The sequence below is a fragment of the Festucalex cinctus genome, chromosome 5 (assembly GCF_051991245.1).
Source record: "Festucalex cinctus isolate MCC-2025b chromosome 5, RoL_Fcin_1.0, whole genome shotgun sequence".
Classification (NCBI taxonomy): domain Eukaryota; kingdom Metazoa; phylum Chordata; class Actinopteri; order Syngnathiformes; family Syngnathidae; genus Festucalex; species Festucalex cinctus.
In genome coordinates, this window is record NC_135415.1 from 4,127,582 (window position 1) to 4,155,000 (window position 27,419).

The 27,419-nt window shown below is 42.8% G+C and overlaps 1 protein-coding gene across 7 annotated transcripts in view; it reads right to left on the reverse strand.

The window, feature by feature from the left end:
* gtf2h2 (general transcription factor IIH, polypeptide 2) overlaps nucleotides 1-27,419 on the reverse strand; it is a 98,123-nt gene that overhangs the window by 10,116 nt on the left and 60,588 nt on the right. For 6 of the 7 annotated variants that reach the window (XM_077520619.1, XM_077520618.1, XM_077520623.1 and 3 more), the window contains 2 exons: nucleotides 27,113-27,216; nucleotides 25,424-25,526 (listed from right to left, as the gene is read on the reverse strand). In XM_077520619.1, the coding sequence (XP_077376745.1) occupies nucleotides 25,424-25,526; nucleotides 27,113-27,216 (207 nt within the window). Of the gene's footprint in view, nucleotides 1-25,409; nucleotides 25,527-27,112; nucleotides 27,217-27,419 lie in introns of all 7 variants that reach the window. The other variant, XM_077520622.1, reaches the window with a different exon arrangement.

Sequence of the window (27,419 nt, forward strand, 5' to 3'; positions counted from 1 at the left end):
GGGGGTTTGGGGGCCGGGGGTGGTGGGGCCTGGGTCGTGGTGGGTGGCGGGTTTGGGTGGGGTGCGGGGGGGGTCGTGGGGGGGGTGGGGGCTGGGGACCGGTGGGGCGCTGTGGGGGCCCGCTGGGCCTCGTTCTGCGGCCTTGGGCTCGGGGGTGTGGGCCGGGGCTGGGGCGGGGGTATTCCGGGCGTCTGGGTCGGCTCGCCGACCGGTGTCCGCTCGGGTGGCTTGGGGGTGGCCTTGGTGCTGCCACGGCCTGGGGGTTTCGGGGGGGGGGGGGGTGCTCGCTTTGCTGGACCGCGGTTGACGGCTTTCTTTCTTTGGTGGTGGTCCTTATGCATGCCAGATCCGTCGCACCAGCATCTACTGAAACTCAACAGAAGTAGCCTCTCCCTCCCACAGCCCCTTGAATCAGTGGGTGCTGGTGTCTGTGGATCTCACTTTGCTTTATCTATCCTTCCCTCCTTCCTCTTTTTAGTTTTTCCTCTGGTCACTTGAGATCTCAATTTATTGGAAGTTTGAGGCTTCTGGGGTTGGCATAAGACTCTGGTTTTGTAACCACGCAGGAGGGGTTTTGTTGGTGCTGGATTTCACTTTGATGGATTGGATGTACTGGCTTCTATGGATCTCACTCTGCCTTATCGATCCTTCCCTCCTTCCTCTCTTTAGTTTTTCCTCTGGTCTCTTGAGATCTCGCTAAATTTGCTGGAATTTAGAGGCTTCCGGGGTTGGCGTAAGACTTTGATTTTGTAATCATGGGGAAGGCAGGAAGTGTTTGGTCGGTGCTGGATTTCACTTTGATTTATCTTTCTTTTCTCTTTTTTTTTTCTGACCTTTTCTCTGGTCTCCTGACCATTTAAACTTCACGACTCTGGCAAGATTCTGAAGTACCAGGTTAAGGCGAAGGGTAATGGGATATTTATATGGCTTTAGGTGAATTAATGAGTATAAATTTATACGTATTTGCACGCACACGCACGCACGCACGCACGCACGCGCACGCGCACGCACGCGCACGCACGCACACAAACGCACGCACGCACGCAAACGCACACACGCAAACGCACGCACACAAAAAAAAAAAAAAGAGCAATGATGATAAGACGTTGAATCGGTAAGACTACCGAATGAACAATTCTGAGCTCTTAAAAAAAAAAAAGAAAAAGAAAAATTTCATCGTCAACATCTTAAGATGAATCACACCAAGTTTGAAGATGATCGGATAAACTCTGTAGGCGTTCGTTAAAATATGACCCCTATGAAATGGCCCAAAAAATGGCCACGCGTTCCAAAGTAAATCAAAATGGCAGACTTCCTGTTAGGTTTAGCATATGGTTCAAAAAGAGTTTTTTGTACCTCGAGGCCTGTTACATATGTCTTCAAATTTTGGTAACTCTCGGTAAAACGTACAACCGGGAATGCTTCGTGAAAGAGGAGTTTTTTTGCTCAAAATGTGATGCTGTCCCTGGGGGACTTCCTGTTGGGTTTAGCACATAGCACCAAGAGACTTTTTTGTACATTGTGGGCTGCTACATATGTCTAAAAATTTTCGTAGCTCTAGCTGCTTCGTACAACTGGGAATTCTTCCTTAAGAAGAATTTTTTTCCTTTGCAAACAAGTGCATGCCACGGCAACAGCGTGCGACGAAATGAAAAGCGTTCAATAACTTTTCATCTTCAACATCTTAAGATGAATCACACCAAGTTTGAAGATGATGGGATAAACTCTGTAGGAGGAGTTCGTTAAAATAAGACCCCTATGAAATGGCCAAAAAAATGGCAACACGTTCCAAAGTAAATCAAAATGGTGGACTTTCTGATAGGTTTAACATATGGTTCAAAAAGAGTTTTTTGTACCTTGAGGGCTGTTACATATGTCTTCAAATTTTGGTAACTCTAGGTGAAATGTACAGCCGGGAATGCTTCTTTAAGTAAGAATTTTGAAACGCAAAATTTGATGCACCGCCTCTGGCGGATTTCCTGTTGGGTTTAGCATATGGCACCAACAGACTTTTTTGTAGATCATAGTCTGTTACATATGTGTACCAATTTTCATAGCTCTCGGTTAAACGTACAACCGGCAATACTACGTTTAGTAAGAGTTTTGAAACTCTAAATTTGATGCCTCACCCCCGTCATATAGTAGGTCAAAATTTTTTGATTTTTTACCATGATGTCCCAGGTGTTGAGATGGTACAGCCCAAGTTTGAAGTCAATCGGGTTAACCGTGTAGGAGAAGCGGGCAATAGTATGATCCATGTAAATGTGCAAAACTGGGCCAAAATTGGACATTCAGATGATCATACCTCACTTTCTGTCTATTTTAGGGTACACACATCAAAGAGGTTTTTGTTCATCGGGATGTGCTACAGGTGCCACACAATTTTCATAGCCGTCGGACAATCGTAGCGGGACAGGGATCCGTTAAACCTATGTAGGTGGCGCTACAGAGCCATTTTTCTGTTATCATGTATGGCGACTTTAAAATATCAAATTTTTCGCCAGGCCTGACGTGTGTGTAAAGTTTGGTGAGTTTTCGTTCACGTTTAGTGTCTCAAAAATGTGATTGTTTGCGGAAAAGAATAATAACAAAGAAAAAGAAGAACTAGAGCTGCGAGCAGCTATAAAGGGCCCTCGCAACCTGGGCCACGTTGGGGTACTTGCACGTCGGGGTACTGACATGTTGGGGTACTGTTTCATAGGAAACCGTCTAAATTGTAAATGTTTTTGCCATGTTTTGTGCTTGCAAAGTTTCATGGAAAGGCCAAAAATGATGCACAATTAACAAAATAAAATCAAAATGGTTTGGCACATGGCTATAGAATAATTTTTGTAGGTATTAGACTGATAGGTGTGCCTCCAAATATTCACACATCTAGCTGAATCATATAATCGGAAATACTTCATAAAAATGTCTAGAGGGCGCTATTGAGCCATTTATTGCAAATTGCACAACAAATCTCTAAAATATTCATGTTCTTGAGAGGTCTGATCTGTGTGCAAAGTTTTGAGTTTTCGCTCATGTTTAGACTTTCAAAAAAAAAAAGCATTTTTCTTTGCAAACAATGCATCGCTAGTGCAAAGGCGTGACAAACAATTTCAATAACTTTTCATCTTAAATATCTTCAGATGAAACACGCCAAAGAATGAAGACAATCTGATAAGTTTTGTAGAAAATATGAGGCCTATAAAAGGCCCCAAAAAATGGCTACAAATAGCAAAGTAAATCAAAATGGCAGACTTCCTGTTTGGTTTAGCATATGGCTTTAGAAACTTTTTTGTCAGTCTTAGGCTGATAGGTATCCCAATTTTTACAAATCTAGCTGAATCATACATTTCCAAACGCTTCATAAAAATGTCTATAGGGCGCTATTGAGCCATTTATTGCAAATTGCACAAGAAATCTCTAAAATATTCATGTTTATGACAAGTCTGATGTGTGTGTAAAGTTTCATGAGTTTTCGCTCGTTTAGACACAAAAAAAAAAAAGCAGCATTTTACTTGGCAAATAATGCATCGCTATGGCAACGGCTTGCGACAAAATAAAAAAAACTTTCAATAACTTTGCATCTTAAACATCTTAAGATGAAACACACCAAGTTGGAAGACAGTCGGATAAATTTCGTAGGAGTTCGTTAAAATGTGACCCCTAAAAAAGGCGTAAATCAAAATGCCGGACTTCCTGTTTGGTTTAGCATATGGTTCTAAGAGACTTGAACCATTTATTGCAAATTGAATAAGAAATCTTATTTGCATGTCGGGGAACTGGCATGTTGGGGTACTGTTTCATAGGAAACCGTCTAAATTGTAAATGTTTTTTACATGCTTTGTGTTTGCAAAGTTTCATGGAAGGCCAAAAATGATGCGCAATTAAAATAAAATCAAAATGGATTGGCACATGGCTATAGAATAATTTTTGGAGGTATTAGGCTGATAGGTATGCCTCCCAATATTCACACATCTAGCTGAACCATATAATCGGATATACTTCATAAAAATATCTAGACGGCGCTATTGAGCCATTTATTACAAATTGCACAACAAATTATAAAATATTCATGTGCGTGAGAGATCTGATCTGTGTGCAAAATTTTGTGAGTTTTTGCCTATGTTTAGACTCTCAAAAAAAAAATTTCTTTGCATACAATGCATCGCGACAGCAAAGGCGTGTGACAAAATAAAATAATTCAATAACTTTTCATCTTAAATATCTCAAGATGAAACATGCCAAAGAATGAAGACGATGTGATAAGTTTTGCAAAAAATATGACCCCTATAAAAGGCCCCCAAAAGTGGCTACAAATACCAAAGTAAATCAAAATGTCAGACTTCTGTTTGGTTTAGCATTTGGTTCAAAGAGACTTTTTTGTACATCGTGGGCTCTTATGTATGCCTCCAAATTATCATAGCTCTAGGTGAAACGTACAACCGGGAATGCTTCGTTAAAGAGGAGGGGTTTTTTTTAGCACAAAATGTGATGCCCGGCCCCTGGGGGACTTCCTGTTGGGTTTAGTACATGGCACCATGAGACTTTTTTTGTACATCGTGGGCTGTTACATATGTCTCCAAATTTTCGCTCAAGCTGCTTCGTACAACTGGGAATGCTTCATTAAGAAGGATTTTTTTTCCTTTGCAAACAAGTGCATGCCACGACAACAGCGTGCGACGAAATAAAAAGCTTTCAATAAATTTTCATCGTCAACATCTTAAGATGAATCACACCAAGTTTGAAGATGATCAGATAAACTCTATAAGAGGAGTTCGTTAAAATAAGACCCCTATGAAATGGCCCAAAAAATGGCAACACATTTCAAAGTAAATCAAAATGGCGGACTTCCTGTTGGCGTTAGCATATGTTTCAAAAAGGGTTTTTTGTACCTCGAGGCCTGTTACATATGTCTTCAAATTTTGGTAACTCGAGGTAAAACGTACAACCGGGAATGCTTCATTAAAGAAGAGTTTTTTAGCTCAAAATGTGATGCCCGGCCCCTGGGGGACTTCCTGTTGGGTTTAGCACATGGCACCAAGAGAATTTTTTGTACATCTTGGGCTGTTACATATGTCTACAAATTTTCGAAGCTCTAGCTGCTTCGTACAACTGGGAATGTTTCATTAAGAAGGATTTTTTTTCATTTGCAAAAAGTGCATGCCACGGCAACAACGTGCGATGAAATAAAAAGGTTTCAATAACTTTTCATCGTCAACATCTTAACATGAATCACACCAAGTTTGAAGATGATCGGATAAACACTATAGGAGGAGTTTGTTAAAATAAGACCCCTATGAAATGGCCAAAAATATGGCAACACGTTTCAAAGTAAATCAAAATGGCGGACTTCCTGTTGGGGTTAGCATATGTTTCAAAAAGGGTTTTTTGTACCTCGAGGCCTGTTACATATGTCTTCAAATTTTGGTAACTCTAGGTAAAACGTACAACCGGGAATGCTTCGTTAAAGAGGAGTTTTTTTTAGCTCAAAATGTGATGCCTTGCCCCTGGGGGACTTCCTGTTGGGTTTAGCACATGGCACCAAGAGAATTTTTTGTACATCTTGGGCTGTTACATATGTCTACAAATTTTCGTAGCTCTAGCTGCTTTGTACAACTGGGAATGCTTCATTAAGAAGGATTTTTTTTCGTTTGCAAAAAGTGCATGCCACGGCAACAGCGTGCGATGAAATAAAAAGGTTTCAATAACTTTTCATCGTCAACATCTTAAGATGAATCACACCAAGTTTGAAGATGATCGGATAAACTCTGTAGGAGGAGTTTGTTAAAATAAGACCCCTATGAAATGGCCCAAAAAATGGCCACACGTTCCAAAGTAAATCAAAATGGCGGACTTCCTGTTAGGTTTAGCATATGGTTCAAAAAGAGTTTTTTGTACTTCGAGGGCTGTTACATATGTCCTCAAATTTTGGTGACTCTCGGTGAAACGTACAGCCGGGAATGCTTCATTAAGTACGAATTTTGAAACTCTAAATTTGATGCCTCGCCCCCGTCATATAGTATGTCAAAAACTTTAGATTTTTTTACCATGGTGTTGTCCCAGGTGTTGAGATGGTACATCCCAAGTTTGAAGTCAATCGGGTTAACCGTGTAGGAGAAGCGGGCAAAAGTATGACCCCTGTAAATGTGCAAAAATGGGCCAAAATTGGACATTTCAATGATCATACCTCACTTCCTGTCTATTTTAGGGTACACACATGAAAGAGGTTTTTGTTCATCTGGATGTGCTACAGGTGCCACAAAATTTTCATAGCCGTAGGACAATCGTAGCAGACCTGGGATCCGTTTAACCTATGTTTAACCTAACCTAGGGGGCGCTAAGGAGCCATTTTTCTGTTATCATGTATGGCGACTTTAAAATATCAAATTTTTCGCCAGGCGTGTGTGTAAAGTTTGGTTAGTTTTCGTTCACGTTTAGCGTCTCAATATATGCGATTGTTTGCGGAGAAGAATAATAATAAGAATAACTAGAGCTGCGAGCAGCTATAAAGGGCCCTCGCAGCCCGGGCCACGTTGGGGTCCTTGCACGTTGGGGTACTTGAACATTGGGGTACTGGCATATTGGAAGCAAAATTTCTTTGAAAATGGCATAATAAACGTTTACATGTAGAATATTTTTTTGCCAGTGTGTGTGTCAAGCTCAACGGGTTTTGGTGATTGTTAAGACCTGCAAAAATCAGCGTCCTTTTTTATTTTTAGGCAATGAGTTGCCCTGATTGGTATTTTTTTGTAAAAGTGTATATACACATCATCGCTCGTTGTACTCATTGCACAATGTTACTTTTATTGTCCAAAGGGGCAATCAAAAATGAATAAAACAAAATGGAAACGTACATACGTTTGGATCGGTGTGAAGCCAGTGAACAATTTGAGTGGTGGAAACTAAAAGAATATTCATAAATGACTTAGTTATCACACTTAGAATGAGTGTACATTTTTTGTACAAAATACCGTATGTGGGGTATTTTTATTTTTTTTATATAAGCCTCAAGGGCTAGGTGGCGCTGTATTTATAACTGAATGTTGTCATAGAGATACCTTCAGGCCTTGATTATAAGCATACATGTCAAGTGTGGGATTTTTTTTTGGAGCATGTACCGTGGAGTTATTAAGCATATCCTTCATTCACGATATTGCTTTTAATGTCCATAGAGGCTATCAAAAATAAATAAAAATATATATATGTTTGGATAAGTCTGATGCCAGTGAACATTTTGAGTGGTGGAAACTAAAAAAATATTCATAAATGACTTAGTTATCACACTTAGAATGAGTGTACATTTTTTGTACAAAATACCGTATGTGGGGTATTTTTTTTTCATGCCTCAAGGGCTAGGTGGCGCTGCATATATAACTGAATGTTGTCATAGAGATAACTTCAGGCCTTGACGATAAACATACATGTCAAGTTTGGGATTTTTTGGAGCATGTACCGGGGAGTTATCAAGCATATCCTTTTTCATTGTGAAACACAAATTTTGATGCCCCGCCCTCATCATATAGTATTTCGAAAAGTCAAAATTTTTCCCCCTGTCGTTGGCTCAGGTCTTGACATGGTCCAGGCCAAGTCTTAACTCAGTCGGATGAAACGTGTAGGAGAAGTGGGCAAAAGTCTGCCCCCTGTGAATGTGCAAAAATCGTCAAAAATGGGACATTCAAAAATTCGTAGCTCACTTCCTGTTCATTTTAGCATATGGGTACAAGAGACGTTTTTGTAGGTCTTGGGCTCCCTCATACACCTAAAAATATTCGGCATTTTTGCTTAAACGTACAACCGGGGCTGCTTCGTTAAAAATTTCGAGGGGGCGCTATTGAGTCATTTTTGTAAAAATAGCACAATCAACAATAAAATATTGCTCATTTTACCAGGCCAGATGTGTGTGCCAAGTTTCAGGAGTTTCTGTGCATGTTTAGACCCTCAAAACTGGCGTTGTTTTCTTGGCGAACAGCGCTTAGCCACGCCTACAGCAATTCGCGAAAACTCACAAACTTCGTGTTGTGACATCATGAAGGCCGAAACCCTCCTCTGAGCAAATATGAGGTAGGTCCAGTTAACGTGTTTGGAGAAAAACGTAGAAGAAAATTCGTAAGAAAAAAAATTGCCACTAGGTGGCGCTATCAGTTAGATGAAATGTAAGTTAGTAGATGTCTTTAGAGCTGGACTCTCATCAAATGTGTGACATTTTGAGAAGATAGGTTCATCTCGGTCAAGTTAATGCAGCTTTTATTTTCACGAAAAATCTTCAGATTTTGCGTCACCGTAGCGGCCACGCCCTTTGATGAAAAGTTACAATATTCGGTGTGGGGCATGATCAACATCTTAAGGCTTTTCTGACCAATTTTCAAATGGATCCCTTCAAAAAGCTCAGCACAGTAGCTAAAAACGTAAAGTATGACATTTATTGTAACCACTAGGTGGCGCTATATGTATAACTGAATTTTGTCATATAGATGTTTTCAGGCTGTGACTATTACGTTGCCTGAGAAGTTTGAGATTTTTTGGAGCTTGAACATGGGAGTTATTAAGCATTTGCTCTTTCTGGACAAATGAAATTTTAAAGGCAATATTTAATGCTCCGCCCCCGTCGTATAGTATTTCGAAAAGGCAAGATGTTTTGCCCAGCTGTTCTCTTAGGTCTTGAGATGATAAATGCCAAGTTTGAAGTCAATTGGATGAAAAATGTTTGCAAAGGGGGAAAAAGCATGACCACAGTGAATGTGCCAAAATAGGCCAAAATTGGACATTAAAAAATTCATAGCTCACTTCCTGTACATTTTAGCTACATGGTCCCAATAGACTTTTTTGTGCGTCTTGGGGTGCTACACGTGCCTGCCAATTTTCGTTGCTCTAGCTCAAACATGCCGGGCTTGGTTTTTATTTTCTATGCTAGGGGGCGCTATAGAGTCACGTTGTTATGACGACTTCATAATATCAAATTTTTCGCCGGACCTGAGAAGTGTGCAAAGTTTGGTGAGTTTTCGTAAATGTTTAGGTACCCAAAATCGCGATCGTTTACGGAGAAGAAGAAGAAGAAGAAGAAGAAGAAGAATAACTAGAGCTGCGAGCAGCTATAAAGGGCCCTCGCAGCCCGGGCCACGTTGGAGTCCTTGCACGTTGGGGTACTTGCACGTTAGGGTACTGGCACGTTGGGGTACTGGCACGTTGGGGTACTGGCATATTGGAAGCAAAATTTCTTTGAAAATGGCATAATAAACGTAGAATTTTTTTTTTTGCCAGTGTGTGTCAAGCTCAACGGGTTTTGGTGATTGTTAAGACCTGCAAAAATCAGCGTCCTTTTTTATTTTTAGGCAATGAGTTGCCCTGATTGATATTTTTTGTAAAAGTGTATATATACATCATCGCTCGTTGTACTCATTGCACAATGTTACTTTTATTGTCCAAAGGGGCAATCAAAAATGAATAAAACAAAATGGAAACGTACATACGTTTGGATCGGTGTGAAGCCAGTGAACAATTTGAGTGGTGGAAACTAAAAGAATATTCAGAAATGACTTAGTCATCACACTTAGAATGAGTTAAAAAATTTTTGTACAAAATACCGTATGTGGTTTTTTTTTTTTTATATAAGCCTCAAGGGCTAGGTGGCGCTGTATTTATAACTGAATGTTGTCATCGAGATACCTTCAGGCCTTGATTATAAACATACATGTCAAGTGTGGGATTTTTTTTGGAGCATGTACCGTGGAGTTATTAAGCATATCCTTCATTCACGATATTGCTTTTAATGTCCACAGAGGCTATCAAAAATAAATAAAAAAATATATATGTTTGGATAAGTCTGATGCCAGTGAACATTTTGAGTGGTGGAAACTAAAAGAATATTCATAAATGACTTAGTTATCACACTCAGAATGAGTTTACATTTTTTGTACAAAATACCGTATGTGGGGTATTTTTTTTTTATGCCTCAAGGGCTAGGTGGCGCTGCATATATAACTGAATGTTGTCATAGAGATAGCTTCAGGCCTTGACGATAAACATACATGTCAAGTTTGGGATTTTTTGGAGCATGTACCGGGGAGTTATTAAGCATATCCTTTTTCAGTGCGAAACACAAATTTTGATGCCCCGCCTTCATCATATAGTATTTCGAAAGGTCAAGATTTTTCCCCCTGTCGTTGGCTCAGGACTTGACATGGTCCAGGTCAAGTCTTAACTCAGTCAGATGAAACGTGTAGGAGAAGTGGGCAAAAGTCTGCCCCCTGTGAATGTGCAAAAATTGTCAAAAATGGGACATTCAAAAATTCGTAGCTCACTTCCTGTTCATTTTAGCATATGGGTCCAAGAGACTTTTTTGTAGGTCTTGGGCTCCCTCATACACCTAAAAATATTCGTCGTTCTTGCTTAAACGTACAACCGGGGCTGCTTCGTTAAAAACTTCTAGGGGGCGCTATTGAGTCATTTTTGTAAAAATAGCACAATCAACAATAAAATATTGCTAATTTTACCAGGCCAGATGTGTGTGCCAAGTTTCATGAGTTTCTGTGCATGTTTAGACCCTCAAAACTGGCGTTATTTTCTTGGCGAACAGCGCTTAGCCACACCCACAGCAATTCGCGAAAACTCACAAACTTCGTGTTGTGACATCATGAAGGCCGAAACCCTCATCTGAGCAAATATGAGGTAGGTCCAGTTAACGTGTTTGGAGAAAAACGTAGAAGAAAATTCGTAAGAAAAAAAATTGCCACTAGGTGGCGCTATCAGTTAGATGAAATATAAGTCAGTAGATGTCTTTAGGGCTGGACTCTCATCAAATGTGTGAAATTTTGAGAAGATAGGATCATCTCGGTCAAGTTAATGCAGCTTTTATTTTCACGAAAAATCTTCAGACTTTGCGTCACCGTAGCGGCCACGCCCTTTGGCGAAAAGTTACAATATTCGGTGTGGGGCATGATCAACATCTTAAGGCTTTTCTGACCAATTTTCAAATGGATCCCTTCAACAAGCTCAGCGCAGTAGCTGAAAACGTAAAGTATGACATTTATTGTAACCACTAGGTGGCGCTATATGTATAACTGAATTTTATCATATAGATGTTTTCAGGCCGTGACTATTACGTTGCCTGAGAAGTTTGAGATTTTTTGGAGCTTGAACATGGGAGTTATTAAGCATTTGCTCTTTCTGGACAAATGAAATTTTAAAGGCAATATTTGATGCCCCGCCCCCGTCATATAGTATTTCAAAAAGGCAAGATGTTTTGCCCAGTTGTTCTCTCAGGTCTTGAGATGATAAATGCCAAGTTTGAAGTCAATTGGATGAAAAATGTTTGCAAAGGGGGAAAAAGCATGACCACAGTGAATGTGCCAAAATAGGCCAAAATTGGACATAAAGAAATTCATAGTTCACTTCCTGTACATTTTAGCTACATGGTCCCAATAGACTTTTTTGTGCGTCTCGGGGTGCTACACGTGCCTGCCAATTTTTGTTGCTCTAGCTCAAACGTGCCGGGCTTGGTTTTTATTTTTCTACGCTAGGGGGCGCTATCGAGTCGCATTGTTATGACGACTTAATAATATCAAATTTTTCGCCGGGCCTGAGGAGTGTGCAAAGTTCGGTGAGTTTTCGTGAATGTTTAGGTCCTCAAAAATGCGATCGTTTACGGAGAAGAAGAAGAAGAAGAAGAAGAAGAAGAAGAAGAAGAAGAATAACTAGAGCTGCGAGCAGCTATGAAGGGCCCTCGCAGCCCGGGCCACGTTGGGGTACTTGCACGTTGGGGAACTTGCACATTGGGGTACTGGCACATTGGAAGCAGAATTTCTTTGAAAATGGCATGATAAACATGTAGATTTTTTTTTTTTTTCCCGGTGTGATGAGTGTGTCAAGCTCAATGGGTTTTGGTGATTGTTAAGATCTGCAAAAATCAGCGTCTTTTTTTTTTATTTTTAGGCAATGAGTTGCCCCTCCGTGAGCCGGTACCTTAACGTGGTGGAGGGGTTTGCGTGTTCCAATGACCCTAGGAGCTATGTTGTCTGGGGCTTTATGCCCCTGGTAGGGTCACCCATGGCAAACAGGTCCTAGGTGAGGGGCCAGACTAAGAACGGCTCAGAAGACCCCTATGATGACGACGATATTTGGAGAAGCGTTTCCCTCGCCCGGACGCGGGTCACCGGGGCCCCCCTCTGGAGCCAGGCCTGGAGGCGGGGCTCGCTGGCGAGCGCCTGGTGGCCGGGCCTGCACCCATGGGGCCCGGCCGGGCACAGCCCGAAGAGGCAACGTGGGTCCCCCTTCCCACGGGCTCACCACCGGTGGGAGGGGCCAAAGGGGTCGGGTGCAGTGTAGGCTGGGTGGCGGCCAAGGGAGGAGACCTTGGCGGACCGACCCCCGGCTACAGAAACTGGCTCTTGGGACATGGAATGTCACCTCTCTGGCAGGGAAGGAGCCCGAGCTGGTGTGTGAGGCAGAGAAGTTCCGACTAGACATAGTCGGACTCGCCTCCACACACAGCTTGGGCTCTGGTACCAGTCCTCTTGAGAGGGGTTGGACTCTCTTCCACTCTGGAGTTGCCCATGGTGTGAGGCGCAGAGCAGGTGTGGGCATACTTATTGCCCCCCGGCTCGGCGCCTGTACGTTGGGGTTTACCCCGGTGGACGAGAGGGTTGCTTCCCTCCGCCTTCGGGTGGGGGGACGGGTCCTGACTGTTGTTTGTGCATATGCACCAAACAGCAGTTCAGAGTACCCACCCTTTTTGGAGTCCTTGGAGGGTGTGCTGGAGAGCGCTCCCTCTGGGGACTCCCTCGTCCTGCTGGGGGACTTCAACGCTCACGTGGGGAATGACAGTGAGACCTGGAGGGGCGTGATTGGGAGGAACGGCCCCCCTGATCGGAACCCGAGCGGTGTTCTGTTATTGGACTTCTGTGCTCGTCACGGTTTGTCCATAACGAACACCATGTTCAAGCATAAGGGTGTCCATATGTGCACTTGGCACCAGGACACCCTAGGCCGCAGTTCGATGATCGACTTTGTAGTCGTGTCATCGGATTTGCGGCCGCATGTTTTGGACACTCGGGTGAAGAGAGGGGCGGAGCTGTCAACTGATCACCACCTGGTGGTGTGTTGGCTCCGATGGTGGGGGAAGATGCCGGTCCGACCTGGCAGACCCAAACGTATTGTGAGGGTTTGCTGGGAACGTCTGGCGGAATCCCCTGTCAGAAGGAGTTTTAATGCCCACCTCCGGCAGAGCTTCTCCCTTGTCTCGGGGGAGGCGGGGGACATTGAGTCCGAATGGGCCATGTTCCGCGCCTCCATTGTTGAGGCGGCCGATCGGAGCTGTGGCCGTAAGGTGGTCGGTGCCTGTCGTGGCGGCAATCCTCGAACCCGCTGGTGGACACCAGCGGTAAGGGATGCCGTCAAGCTGAAGAAGGAGTCCTATCGGGCCTTTTTGGCCTGTCGGACTCCGGAGGCAGCTGACAGGTACCGGATGGCCAAGCGGAACGCGGCTTCGGCGGTTGCTGAGGCAAAAACTCGGGCATGGGAGGAATTCGGTGAGGCCATGGAAAACGACTTCCGGACGGCTTCGAGGAAATTCTGGTCCACCATCCGGCGTCTCAGGAGGGGAAAGCAGTGCACCGTTAACACTGTTTATAGTGGCGATGGGGTGCTGCTGACCTCGACTCGGGACGTCGTGAAGCGGTGGGGGGAATACTTCGAAGACCTCCTCAATTCCACCAACACGTCTCCTTTTGAGGAAGCAGAGTCTGGGGACTCTGGGGTGGGCTCTCCTATCTCTGGGGTCGAAGTCACTGAGGTGGTTGGAAAGCTCCTCGGTGGCAGGGCCCCGGGGGTGGATGAGATCCGCCCGGAGTTCCTAAAGACTCTGGATGTTGTGGGGCTGTCGTGGTTGACACGCCTCTACAACATCGCGTGGACATCGGGGACAGTGCCTCTGGATTGGCAGACCGGGGTGGTGGTCCCCCTTTTTAAGAAGGGGGACCGGAGGGTGTGTTCCAACTACAGAGGGATCACACTCCTCAGCCTCCCTGGTAAGGTCTATTCAGGGGTGCTGGAGAGGAGGGTCCGTCGGGAGGTCGAATCTCGGATTCAGGAGGAGCAGTGTGGTTTTCGTCCTGGCCGTGGAACAGTGGACCAGCTCTACACCCTCCGCAGGATCCTCGAGGGTGCGTGGGAGTTCGCTCAACCAGTCCACATGTGTTTTGTGGATTTGGAGAAGGCGTTCGACCGTGTCCCTCGGGGAGTTCTGTGGGGGGTGCTTCGGGAGTACGGGGTGCCGGGCCCCTTGATACGGGCTGTTCGGTCCCTGTACGACCGTTGCCAGAGTTTGGTCCGCATTGCCGGCAGTAAGTCGGATTCGTTTCCGGTGAGGGTTGGACTCCGCCAAGGTTGCCCTTTGTCACCGATTCTGTTCATAACTTTTATGGACAGAATTTCTAGGCGCAGCCGAGGCGTGGAGGGGTTCCGGTTTGGTGGCCTCAACATTGCATCTCTGCTCTTTGCAGATGATGTGGTGCTGTTGGCTTCATCAGGCCGGGGCCTTCAGCTCTCACTGGAGCGGTTCGCAGCCGAGTGTGAAGCGGCTGGGATGAGGATCAGCACCTCCAAATCCGAGACCATGGTCCTCAGTCGGAAAAGGGTGGAGTGTCGTCTTCAGGTCGGGGATGAGATCCTGCCCCAAGTGGAGGAGTTCAAGTATCTTGGGGTCTTGTTCACGAGTGAGGGTGGGATGGAGCGGGAGATCGACAGGCGGATCGGTGCAGCGTCTGCAGTGATGCGGACTCTGTATCGGTCCGTCGTGGTGAAGAAAGAGCTGAGCCAAAAGGCAAAGCTCTCGATTTACCGGTCGATCTACGTTCCAACCCTCACCTATGGTCACGAGCTGTGGGTCGTGACCGAAAGAACGAGATCCCGGATACAAGCGGCCGAAATGAGCTTCCTCCGCAGGGTGTCCGGGCTCTCCCTTAGAGATAGGGTGAGAAGCTCGGTCATCCGGGAGGGACTCAGAGTCGAGCCGCTGCTCCTCCGCGTTGAGAGGAGCCAGCTGAGGTGGCTCGGGCATCTGGTTCGGATGCCTCCTGGACGCCTCCCTGGGGAGGTGTTCCGGGCATGTCCCACTGGCGGGAGGCCCCGGGGACGACCCAGGACACGCTGGAGAGACTATGTCTCTCGGCTGGCCTGGGAACGCCTCGGGATCCCGCCGGAGGAGCTGGTTGAAGTGGCTGGGGAGAGGGAAGTCTGGGTTTCCCTCCTGAAGCTGCTGCCCCCGCGACCCGACCCCGGATAAGCGGAAGAAGATGGATGGATGGATGGATGGAGTTGCCCTGATTGGTATTTTTCGTAAAAGTATATATACACACATCATCGCTCGTACTCATTGCACAATGTTGCTTTTATTGTCCATAGAGGCGATCAAAAAAAAAAAAAAAACTAAATAAAAAATATGTATGTTTGGATCGGTCTGATACCAGTGAACATATTGAGTGGTGGAAAGTAAAAGAATATTCATAAATGACTTAGTTATCACACTTACAATGAGTTTACAATTTTTGCAAAAATACCGTAAGTGAGGCATTTTTTTTTTTATGCCTCAAGGACTAGGTGGCGCTGTATTTATAACTGAATTTTGTCATAGAGATACCTTCAGGCCTTGACTATAAATATACATTTCAAGTATGGGATTTTTTGGAGCATCTACCTGGGAGTTATTCAGCATAGCCTTCATTCACGATATTGCTTTTAATGTCCATAGAGGCTATCAAAAATACATAAAACTAAATAACAAAAATATGTGTGTTTGGTTAGGTCTGATGCCAGTGAATATTTTGAGTGGTGGAAAGTAAAAGAATATTCCTAAATGACTTAGTTATCACACATACAATGAGTTTACATTTTTTGTACAAAATACCGTAAGTGGGGTATTTTTTTTTCATGCCTCAAGGGCTAGGTGGCGCTGCATATATAACTGAATGTTGTCATAGAGATACCTTCAGGCCTTGACGATAAACATACATGTCAAGTTTGGGATTTTTTGGAGCATGTATCGGGGAGTTATTAAGCATATCCTTTTTCAGTGCGAAACACAAATTTTGATGCCCCGCCCTCATCATATAGTATTTCCGAAAGTCAAGATTTTTCCGTCTGTTGTTGGCTCAGGTCTTGGCATGGTCCAGGTCAAGTCATAAGTCAGTCGGATAAAACGTGTAGGAGAAGTGGGCAAAAGTATGCCCCCTGAAAATGTGCAAAAATCGTTAAAAATGGGACATTCAAAAATTCGTAGCTCACTTCCTGTTCATTTTAGCATATGGGTCCAAGAGACTTTTTTGTAGGTCTTTGGCTCCCTCATACACCTAAAAATTTTCGTAGATCTTGCTTAAACGTACAATCGGGGCTGCTTCGTTAAAAATTTTCTAGGGGGCGCTATTGAGTCATTTTTGTAAAAATAGGACAATACATGATAAAATATTGCTCATTTTGCCAGGCCAGATGTGTGTGCCAAGTTTCATGAGTTTCTGCGCATGTTTAGACCATCAAAACTGGCGTTGTTTTCTTGGCGAACAGTGCTTAGCCACGCCCACAGTGATTCGCGAAAACTCACAAACTTCGTGTTGTGACATCATGAAGGCCGAAACCCTCATCTGAGCAAATATGAGGTTGGTCCAGTTAACGTGTTTGGAGAAAAATGTACAAGAAAATTCGTAAGAAAAAAAATTGCCACTAGGTGGCGCTATCAGTAAGATGAAATATAAGTACGTAGATGTCTTTAGGGCTGGACTCTCATCAAATGTGTGAAATTTTGAGAAGATAGGATCATCTCGGTCAAGTTCATGCAGCTTTTATTGTCACGAAAAATCTTCAGAATTTTGCGGCACCGTAGCGGCCACGCCCTTTGGCGAAAAGTTACAATATTCGGTGTGGGGCATGATCAACATCTTAAGGATTTTCTGACCAACTTTCAACTGGATCCCTTCAACGAGCTCAGCGCAGTAGCTAAAAACGTAAAGTATGACATTTATTGTTACCACTAGGTGGTGCTATATGTATAACTGAATTTTATCATATAGATGTTTTCAGGCCGTGACTATTACGTTGCCTGAGAAGTTTGAGATTTTTTGGAGCTTGAACATGGGAGTTATTAAGCATTTGCTCTTTCTGGACAAATGAAATTTTAAAGACAATATTTGATGCCCCGCCCCCATCATATAGTATTTCTAAAAGGCAAGACTTTTTGCCCAGTTGTTCTCTCAGGTCTTGAGATGATAAATGCCAAGTTTGATGTGAATTGGATGAAAAATGTTTGCATAGGGGGAAAAAGCATGACCACAGTGAATGTGCCAAAATAGGCCAAAATTGGACATAAAAAAATTCATAGTTCACTTCCTGTACATTTTAGCTACATGGTCCCAATAGACTTTTTTGTGCGTCTCGGGGTGCTACACGTGCCTGCCAATTTTCGTTGCTCTAGCTCAAACGTGCCAGGGTTGGTTTTTATTTTTCTACGCTAGGGGGCGCTATAGAGTCGCGTTGTTATGACGACTTCATAATATAAAATTTTTCGCCGGGCCTGAGGAGTGTGCAAAGTTTGGTGAGTTTTCGTGAATGTTTAGGTCCTCAAAAATGCGATCGTTTACGGAGAAGAAGAAGAAGAAGAAGAAGAAGAAGAACTAGAGCTGCGAGCAGCTATAAAGGGCCCTCGCAGCCCGGGCCACGTTGGGGTACTTGCACGTTGGGGTACTGGCACGTTGGGGTACTGGCAAGTTTAGGTACGGCACATTGGAAGCAGAATTTCTTTGAAAATGGCATGATAAACCTTGACATGTGGATTTTTTTTTTTTTTGTAAAAATACCGTTAAGTTGGTGTATTTTTTTTTATGCCTCTAGGGCTAGGTGGCGCTGTATATATAATGGAATGTTGTCATAGGGATACCTTCAAGCCTTGACTCTAAACATACATGTCAAGTGTGGGATTTTTTTGGAGCATGTACCGTGGAGTTATTAAGCATATCCTTCATTCACGATATTGCTTTTAATGTCCATTAGAGGCTATCAAAAATAAATAAAAAAGTACATGTTTGGATAAGTCTAATGCCAGTGAACATTTTGAGTGGTGGAAAGTAAAAGAATATTCATAAATGACTTAGTTATCACACTTAGAATGAGTTTACATTTTTTGTACAAAATACCGTATGTGGGGTATTTTTTTGTTTTGCCTCAAGGGCGAGGTGGCGCTGCATATATAACTGAATGTTGTCATAGAGATACCTTCAGGCCTTGACGATAAACATACATGTCAAGTTTGGGATTTTTTGGAGCATGTATCGGGGAGTTATTAAGCATATCCTTTTTCAGTGCGAAACACAAATTTTGATGCCCCGCGCTCATCATATAGTATTTCCAAAAGTCAAGATTTTTCCGTCTGTTGTTGGCTCAGGTCTTGGCATGGTCCAGGTCAAGTCATAAGTCAGTCGGATAAAACATGTAGGAGAAGTGGGCAAAAGTATGCCCCCTGAAAATGTGCAAAAATCGTCAAAAATGGGACATTCAAAAATTCGTACCTCACTTCCTGTTCATTTTAGCATATGGGTCCAAGAGACTTTTTTGTAGGTCTTTGGCTCCCTCATACACGTAAAAATTTTCGTAGATCTTGCTTAAACGTAGAATCGGGGCTGCTTCGTTAAAAATTTCTAGGGGGCGCTATTGAGTCATTTTTGTAAAAATAGTACAATCAACAATAAAATATTGTTCATTTTACCAGGCCAGATGTGTGTGCCAAGTTTCATGAGTTTCTGCGCATGTTTAGACCCTCAAAACTGGCGTTGTTTTCTTGGCGAACAGTGCTTAGCCACGCCCACAGCGATTCGCGAAAACTCACAAACTTCGTGTTGTGACATCATGAAGGCCGAAACCCTCATCTGAGCAAATATGAGGTTGGTGCAGTTAACGTGTTTGGAGAAAAATGTACAAGAAAATTCGTAAGAAAAAAAATTGCCACTAGGTGGCGCTATCAGTAAGATGAAATATAAGTTCGTAGATGTCTTAAGGGCTGGACTCTCATCAAATGTGTGAAATTTTGAGAAGATAGGATCATCTCGGTCAAGTTCATGCAGCTTTTATTGTCACGAAAAATTTTCTGACTTTGCGTCACCGTAGCGGCCACGCCCTTTGGCGAAAAGTTACAATATTCGGTGTGGGGCATGATCAACATCTTAAGGCTTTTCTGACCAATTTTCAACTGGATCCCTTCAACGAGCTCGGCACAGTAGCTAAAAACGTAAAGTATGACATTTATTGTTACCACTAGGTGGCGCTATATGTATAACTGAATTTTATCATATAGATGCTTTCAGGCCGTGACTATTACGTTGCCTGAGAAGTTTGAGATTTTTTGGAGCTTGAACATGGGAGTTATCACACTTAGAATGAGTTGACATTTTTTGTACAAAATACCGTATGTGGGGTATTTTTTTTTCACGCCTGAAGGGCTAGGTGGCGCTGCATATATAACTGAATTTTGTCATAGAGATACCTTCAGGCTTTGACTATAAACATACATGTCAAGTTTGGGATTTTTTGGAGCATGTACCGGGGAGTTATTAAGCATATCCTTTTTCAGTGCGAAACACAAAATTTGATGCCCCGCCCTCATCATATAGTATTTCCAAAAGTCAAGATTTTTCTGCCTGTAGTTGGCTCAGGTCTTGACATGGTCCAGGTCAAGTCTAAAGTCAGTCGGATGAAATGTGTAGGAGAAGTGGGCAAAAGTATGCCCCCTGAAAATGTGCAAAAATCGTCAAAAATGGGACATTCAAAAATTCATAGCTCACTTCCTGTTCATTTTAGCACATGGGTCCAAGAGACTTTTTTGTAGGTCTTGGACTCCCTCATACACCTAAAAATTTTCGTAGATCTTGCTTAAACGTACAATCGGGGCTGCTTCGTTAAAAATTTCTAGGGGGCGCTATTGAGTCATTTTTGTAAAAATAGCACAATCGCCGATAAAAAATTGCTCATTTTGCCAGGCCAGCTGTGTGTGCCAAGTTTCGTGTGTTTCTGTGCCAGTTTAGGCCCTCAAAATTGGCGTTGTTTTCTTGGCGAACAGCGCTTAGCCACGCCCACAGCGACTCGCGAAAACTCACAAACTTCGTGTTGTGACAGCATGAAGGCCGACACCCTCATCTGAGCAAATATGAGGTAGGTCCAGTTAACATGGTTGGAGAAAAACATTGAAGAAAAATCGTAAGAAAAAAAATTGCCAGTAGGTGGCGCTATCAGTAAGATGAAATATAAGTTTGTAGATGTCTTTACGGCTGGACTCTCATCAATTGTGTAAAATTTTGAGAAGATAGCATCATCTCGGTCAAGTTAATGCAGCTTTTGTTGTCACGAGAAATCTTCAGACTTTGCGGCACCGTAGCGGCCACGCCCTTTGGCGAAAAGTTACAATATTCGGTGTGGGGCATGATCAACATCTTAAGGCTTTTCTGACCAATTTTCAACTGGATCCCTTCAACGAGCTCAGCACAGTAGCTAAAAACGTAAAGTATGACAATTATTGTTACCACTAGGTGGCGCTATATGTATAACTGAATTTTGTCATATAGATGTTTTCAGGCCGTGACTATTACGTTGCCTGATAAGTTTGAGATTTTTTGGAGCTTGTACATGGGAGTTATTCAGCATTTGCTCTTTCTGGACAAATGAAATTTTAAAGGCAATATTTGATGCCCCGCCCCCGTCATATAGTATTTCGAAAAGGCAAGACTTTTTGCCCAGCTGTTCTCTTAGGTCTTGAGATGATAAATACCAAGTTTGAAGTCAATGGGATGAAAAATGTTTGCATAGGGGGAAAAAGCATGACCACAGTGAATGTGCCAAAATAGGCCAAAATTGGACATTAAAAAATTCATAGCTCACTTCCTGTACATTTTAGCTACATGGTCCCAATAGACTTTTTTGTGCGTCTCGGGGTGCTACACGTGCCTGCCAATTTTCGTTGCTCTAGCTCAAACGTGCCGGGTTTGGTTTTTATTTTTCTATGCTAGGGGGCGCTATAGAGTCGCGTTGTTATAACGACTTCATAATATCAAATTTTTCGCCGGACCTGAGGAGTGTGCAAAGTTCGGTGAGTTTTCGTGAATATTTAGGTACCCAAAATCGCGATTGTTTGCGGAGAATGAAGAAGAAGAAGAAGAAGAAGAAGAAGAAGAAGAAGAAGAAGAAGAAGAAGAAGAAGAAGAAGAAGAATAAGAAGAAGAATAAGAATAAGAATAATAATAATAATAATTCTTACAAAAACAAGAGGGACATCGCAGCGGTCGCTGTTCGGGCCCTAATAATAATCATAATAATAATAATAATAATAATAATTCTTACAAAAACAAGAGGGACATCGCAGCGGTCGCTGTTCGGGCCCTAATAATAATCATAATAATAATAATAATAATAATAATAATTCTTACAAAAACAAGAGGGACATCGCAGCGGTCGCTGTTCGGGCCCTAATAATATTATATATATATATATATATATATATATATATATATATATATATATATATATAAAATGACAGTTGGAAGAGGATATGACATGACAAAGAGAATAATTGGGTTCAAATTAATCATTTGAATGTACCGTACTGTACTGTATGTGGCCGTGTACATTCCAGCATGATTCCATGAGGTGGGGGAAGACGTGTGCGGGCAAGGACACCCCCGACACCTCCCTCTCAGGCGTACACTGCCTGAGAGGGAGCCGGGGACATTGCTATCCTGCACCCGGTGCGGAGGATGTCATACTTCAGAAACTGTATTTCTTTGGCTTAGTGCCGCAAAAATCTTGCTCGCTTCAAAAACCCAGAAATGTATTTTAGCGTTTGAAGTCATGCGTGATGGGGTGTGTCATGTCTGGGGTCACGCCAGGGTTAAGTTTGAGTTCATGACCTGTTAAGTTGGGTTCACGACCGTGAGGTCAAGTGTCGGTTTTGTACTGATATAACAGGTGTCTGTTTTGAACTGATGTAACCGTCATCTAGCCTCAACTAGTTTTAGGCTATGTGATGTCGAGCTTTAATCCTTTAGGTGATGTCTGGACCTTTGTGATGTCATTCTTTAGTCTTTTACTTGCTGAAACCAATCAGATCGATTCACTGTCTGTCGCATCAGTCTGAGAATTGTGTGTATTTTGCCGAATTATTGCCTTCTGTCCCTCTGTGCAACTCTCTTTGTTTCTCGTCTAGTCAAGCTTGTTCTACGCCCCTCAATGTGAATAAATAGTTAAAACCTTACTTGTGTCTGTGCTTTGGGATCCAACCTTCAGCACATGACAGGGTGACGTCAGTACGCTGGTGCACGTATAATGTTGCATTCAAGTGCGCCGTGGAAAAAAAACTCTTCCACTCTCGCACAGTAACAACTTTGAAAGACGTGCTTCAGAACCGAAACATGGCACCGTTTGATTTTACATGAATCGGTGCAAGGAAGTACCGACCCAAATTGGTCCAAACCACAAAAAGTACCGACTTCGGTACCGGTCCCTACTGAACACCAGAAGTGATGAAAGAAGCCCCAAGGATTATTAAATTTGGATTCACAGATTATGTAGTCCATGAAGTTGGCGAAAAGAGGAAGGCAAAATGCATGGTTTGTGGCCCAAAGATTATAAGACAACACCTAAAACGTCAAATTTTATTCTTCACTAAAAAAACAACAAAGACAGGTCAGCTAACACACACAGTTTTGCTAGCAATACCAAGACCACTTTGGGCCATTAAAAAACTTGTGATTGTGAACAGGTAAGTACGGCAAAGTAATGTAATTCGCGGTGTGGCGGTTTATGAGCCGTATGTTTCCACTGTTGTGGTTTGGTTCACATATTAACTATTAGATTTCTGCAAATTTATTTAAAAAAATAAAAAAAATAAAAAAATTAAGATAGTAAAGACACCATGTCCAATGGTATTCACAGCCTTTGCCATGAAGCTCAAAATGTAGTTGATGATCCTTCACCTTAATTTGCATTTTTATTTGTACTTGGCATATATATATTGGTAAGACGGGACTAGCTCTAATTAACGCCGCTCAAAACGAATCCATCAACATGTGCACAGCTTGACATTTTTTATTTTTTTTTTACCATAAGCTTCACTTGTTTCATAGGTCCATATGAAATTGTGAATATGATTAAGTGTTGTTGCAAAACACAATTGTGTACGGTCAGACTGTATTTTAATGACTTGGCGGTGAATTGGTCTCCATCTTGCTCGCTTAAAACTAGGAAATGGGTGTGTGCAGTTGAGTTTCTTGCCGCATCATTTAATGAAATCCCTTCCCCTGTCGGCCAATCAAATGACAGTGATGTCACGGCCCTCCGCGGCCTGCATTCAAGAACCAGGTTGGAAGAGGTTCTGAAGAATGGCTCCATTGTAAACACCACGGCTACAAACACAAGTGCAATGGAAAGGCAAAGGAAAAGGCACTCTCGAGCGTGCTCCGGCACTCCTCAACGAGCGGGCCGACTAAGGGCGCATTCACACTAGTGCCATTTCTTCCATACCGTACTGAAGCCTGATTGCACATCATCCCCTGTCCCCCTCCGGCCCGCACTCACAATACTCTAACCCACAGGTCTCAAACTCCAGTCCTCAAGGGCCGCAGTCCTGCATGTTTTAGAGGTTTCCTTCCTCAAACACACCTGATTCATCAGCAAGCTCTGCAGCAACCTGATAATGATCTTCATTATATGATTCAGCTCTGTCTGAGGAGAGAAACCTCTAAAACTTGCAGGACTGCGGCCCTCGAGGACTGGAGTTTGAGACCTGTGGGTTAGAGTGCTCTAACCAAACCCTGCCCGAGCAATAGTTGCCCCCGAAATATACGTCATCACGTTGATTCACACAAGAAGATGTTAACATAGGGGGACTGTTTAGATGGCTGAGCACGGTTGCACTTCATCATCAGACTAACATGAGCCCTTTTCTGCTGCCATCTCTTTGCTAGGGACGCTCTGGTTGTTGTATGGTCAACAGTTCTAGTCACTCGCTATATACGTGACATCATGGTTACGTTTTGCGCGGCGACTACTCGCCGCAGCAGTGCGCATGTGCGGCCAACCGTACCGTTCTCTAGCCCACCTCTCCCAATCGTGTCAAACTGGGGATCTGAACCGTACTCAGATGCAGAGCGATTGTGCTCACACTACCTATAGAATACGGACTTTAGCAAAGAGCGTGCTTGGGGATGGTACAATGGCCCTCGTGTTGAGTGCACTCTGAGAGGACAATTCCTGAGGTAAGTCCCTCGCCCAAACCCGATACTCGAACTTTCTAAAGGAAAACGGGGCTAATGTGACCATTCATTATTAGAGAGGGCCTCCAATTTGGAGCACAAATAGTTGGCTTTTCCACATCAGCTTCGGCTAGTGCAGTCACGTTTTTGCATGAACTGATGAACCCTACTTTGAAAAGAGGCGTAACATATTCCAAGTAGGGGTGGGTGATATGGCCTAAAAATTATATCACGATATTTCAAAGAAATTTGCGGTGACGATATATTTGTCGATATTGTTAATAATTACTGAACAACTGTTAGCAACTGTAATGGAATGAAACGGAAATAAAAACAGGCCAGGTAGAGTTTACCCTGCGAAGTCTAATTGTAATATAACTGCTTGAAGCACATAAAGAATATTTACTTTGCAAATACAATGAAATGATTATTTTCTCTTTTGTGGTTGATCATCGTATTGTGGGGGGTAATCGACAATGATGGTGACAGTCAGTTTGTGGCATCATGCTTGTGAACATTACTACCGGATATGTTTACTCCTCTGCGTGACAGCAACGCACACGCCGTCTCGTCAAGGGCATGTTAGGTTTTCATAAGGAGTGCGTCTAATCAAGAGTGCTCCAGTAATTAATGAACTTTTTTCATGCCAAACAACACGAGCTGCTTCCATGTCCTCCTCGCGTGTCTTTAGCCTACCAAAAAACCTCCACATGACGAAGGTAGCTCACTCCCACTTTGCCGAAGACGCGACAGAACTGGCTGCAGCTCATGTAGCCTCACACGCTCCGACATTGTTTTTATGCAGAAGCGAACGACGAAGACGTATAATGTTACGCATTATGTCATCATATCAATTTCGCGATATTTCACATTTTTATCACCCAAAGAAATACACCGGTAATATCGTAGAAGGTATGATATGGAACACCCCTAATTCCAAGAAAAAGAGAAAAGTCCCAGTTGCAATTAATTGACCTGAGAATGAAATTACCTAGACGAATGAGAACATCCATAATCATGCACAAGTCAATATACAAGCGCTATGCAAATTGATTTTTAATTACAAAGCCTCTGTCGTGGAGCTTGAGGACACAACAGCATACACACATTCTCACAGGTGGGGGTCATTTTGATTTTAATTTTGGCACTAACCTTTCATAACTAACCTTTTTTCTTGGGGGCTTCCTACTGGTGTTTCAATGAAGACATGAAGGGGAAAGAGGTGGTGAAAGGATCTGGCGAGGTGTGGGGCCGACACAAGGGTCAAACCTTGACGACAAAATAAAATATAACAGACATAATTAAAGCAATACATACTATGTCTACAGTGGAACCACTGAAGTCAAACACAGTAAAGGTGGTGCAGTTTGGAGTTTCCCCTCTACTCCAGGGGTCTCAAACTCATATTAGCTCAGGGGCAGCACGGAGGAAAATATATTACCAAGTCGCCCGGATCGGTAAAATAATGGTATATAACTTTTGCCATCAATTATACGCAGAGTTTCGCTATTTGTGGGCCAGCCCTAAATTACGGAGCTCAGCTCTAATCATACTGTTCCAAAAAATAACATGAATGCAAATGTAACGCGGCAACACTTTGCCTGTGTGTGTTCTGGACGTGTTAAATCTACCTGTTTTGCATATATTTTGTTCCCAGAATGCATTGTGTGGCGCAGTTAATGCATTCACTTGCCGCCATTTTCACTCAAGCAACCCCTTCGCTCCCGGCAGTTTTACTGGATATTGACTGATTTTTGCAAGGCCAACAGAATATTGTGTTCTATTGTTATAAAAACATGGAATCTACCAAAAGAAAGATTAGCATCTTTTATTTCATCAGGAAAAAAAAAAATTCTATTTCCGTTTTGCAGCAATTAGCATTAGAATATAGCTAAGTTTTATCATGATTCACAAATCTGTTTAAAACTGTGGGGGAAAACATGGCCCTGAATGATCTCTTATACTCATACTGTCACCACCTGGCTGTTTTTTTAATAACTACTATTGATTGAACAGTTCTCTTACATTCAGAGGCTACATCAAAGCCTTCTGTATGCTCTATCATAAAAAACGAAACAAAAAAACCCCGTATAAATACGTCCTTGGTACACTGTTAATATTTAAAATATAATGTTTTTATACATTTTTGGGAGCAAATGAGTTAATGATGTTATTAGGATGTTAATTCTTGTCATATCTATTGTATTACCAGTAATTAATTTGTGCCATATTTAACATGATTATGTCGGTCTGTGATTAAAAAATAAATAAATAAACTGTAATTTTAAGTTGTGTGTCAAATAATGACATCCAGGACAATTTTCCGTATAAGATGCATTACTCACCTGAGGACTGCTTGTGAAATTATAAATTCATATGTTTTAATTGTGGCCAGCTGATTAATTGGTCCTACATTACAAATTATTATTTACTTTACAAAATCATCTCACGGGCCGGGTTAAACCCCTTTGCGGGCCTAATCCGGCCCGCGGGCCGTATGTTTGACACCACTGCTCTAGTCTCTAGTCATCATAAGTGGCATAAGAATTTAGCCCTGTGACCATTTAAAATTGGCTCCATGTTTTTGTTCTGATCACCACCATAAAAGTGATGGCAAAAAGGAAAGCTGTAATGATAACCATCGGAGGCAGCATGTGGCCTAATGCTGCCTGCCAACAGACATTCAACAAGCTCTTAATAATTCTAGAATTATCACTGTGTTTGACTTTGGACATTCCACTGTGACTTGTAATGTGACAGCAGTAGCATTACCATTAACATTAGCGTTGTTATTGCATCGCCAGTCTAAATTTTAAATCATGCAGCCTTCATCATACGTCTCCAGTTAGACATACCACAGACTTTACATTCCACTGGAAGCTCCATGTATTTAGCATGGCACTGCGGACACAAGTATCCTCCCAGAGAGAGACCAGGATCATTGGTGCCATCTAACAGACTTTTACAGAACAATGGACATTGAAGAAAAAAAAAATCAGTGGTGAAAAGGTTTGTTAAGTACACAAAGGTGGGTTATAGCCACATACAGGTTCAATTGTAGAGAATGCAACTTTTTACATTTGCAGCTGTCATTAGCTACATCCCATTTAGAGCCTACATCCCTCATTGGCAGCAATTGAAGGCTAAAGACATCATAATGCA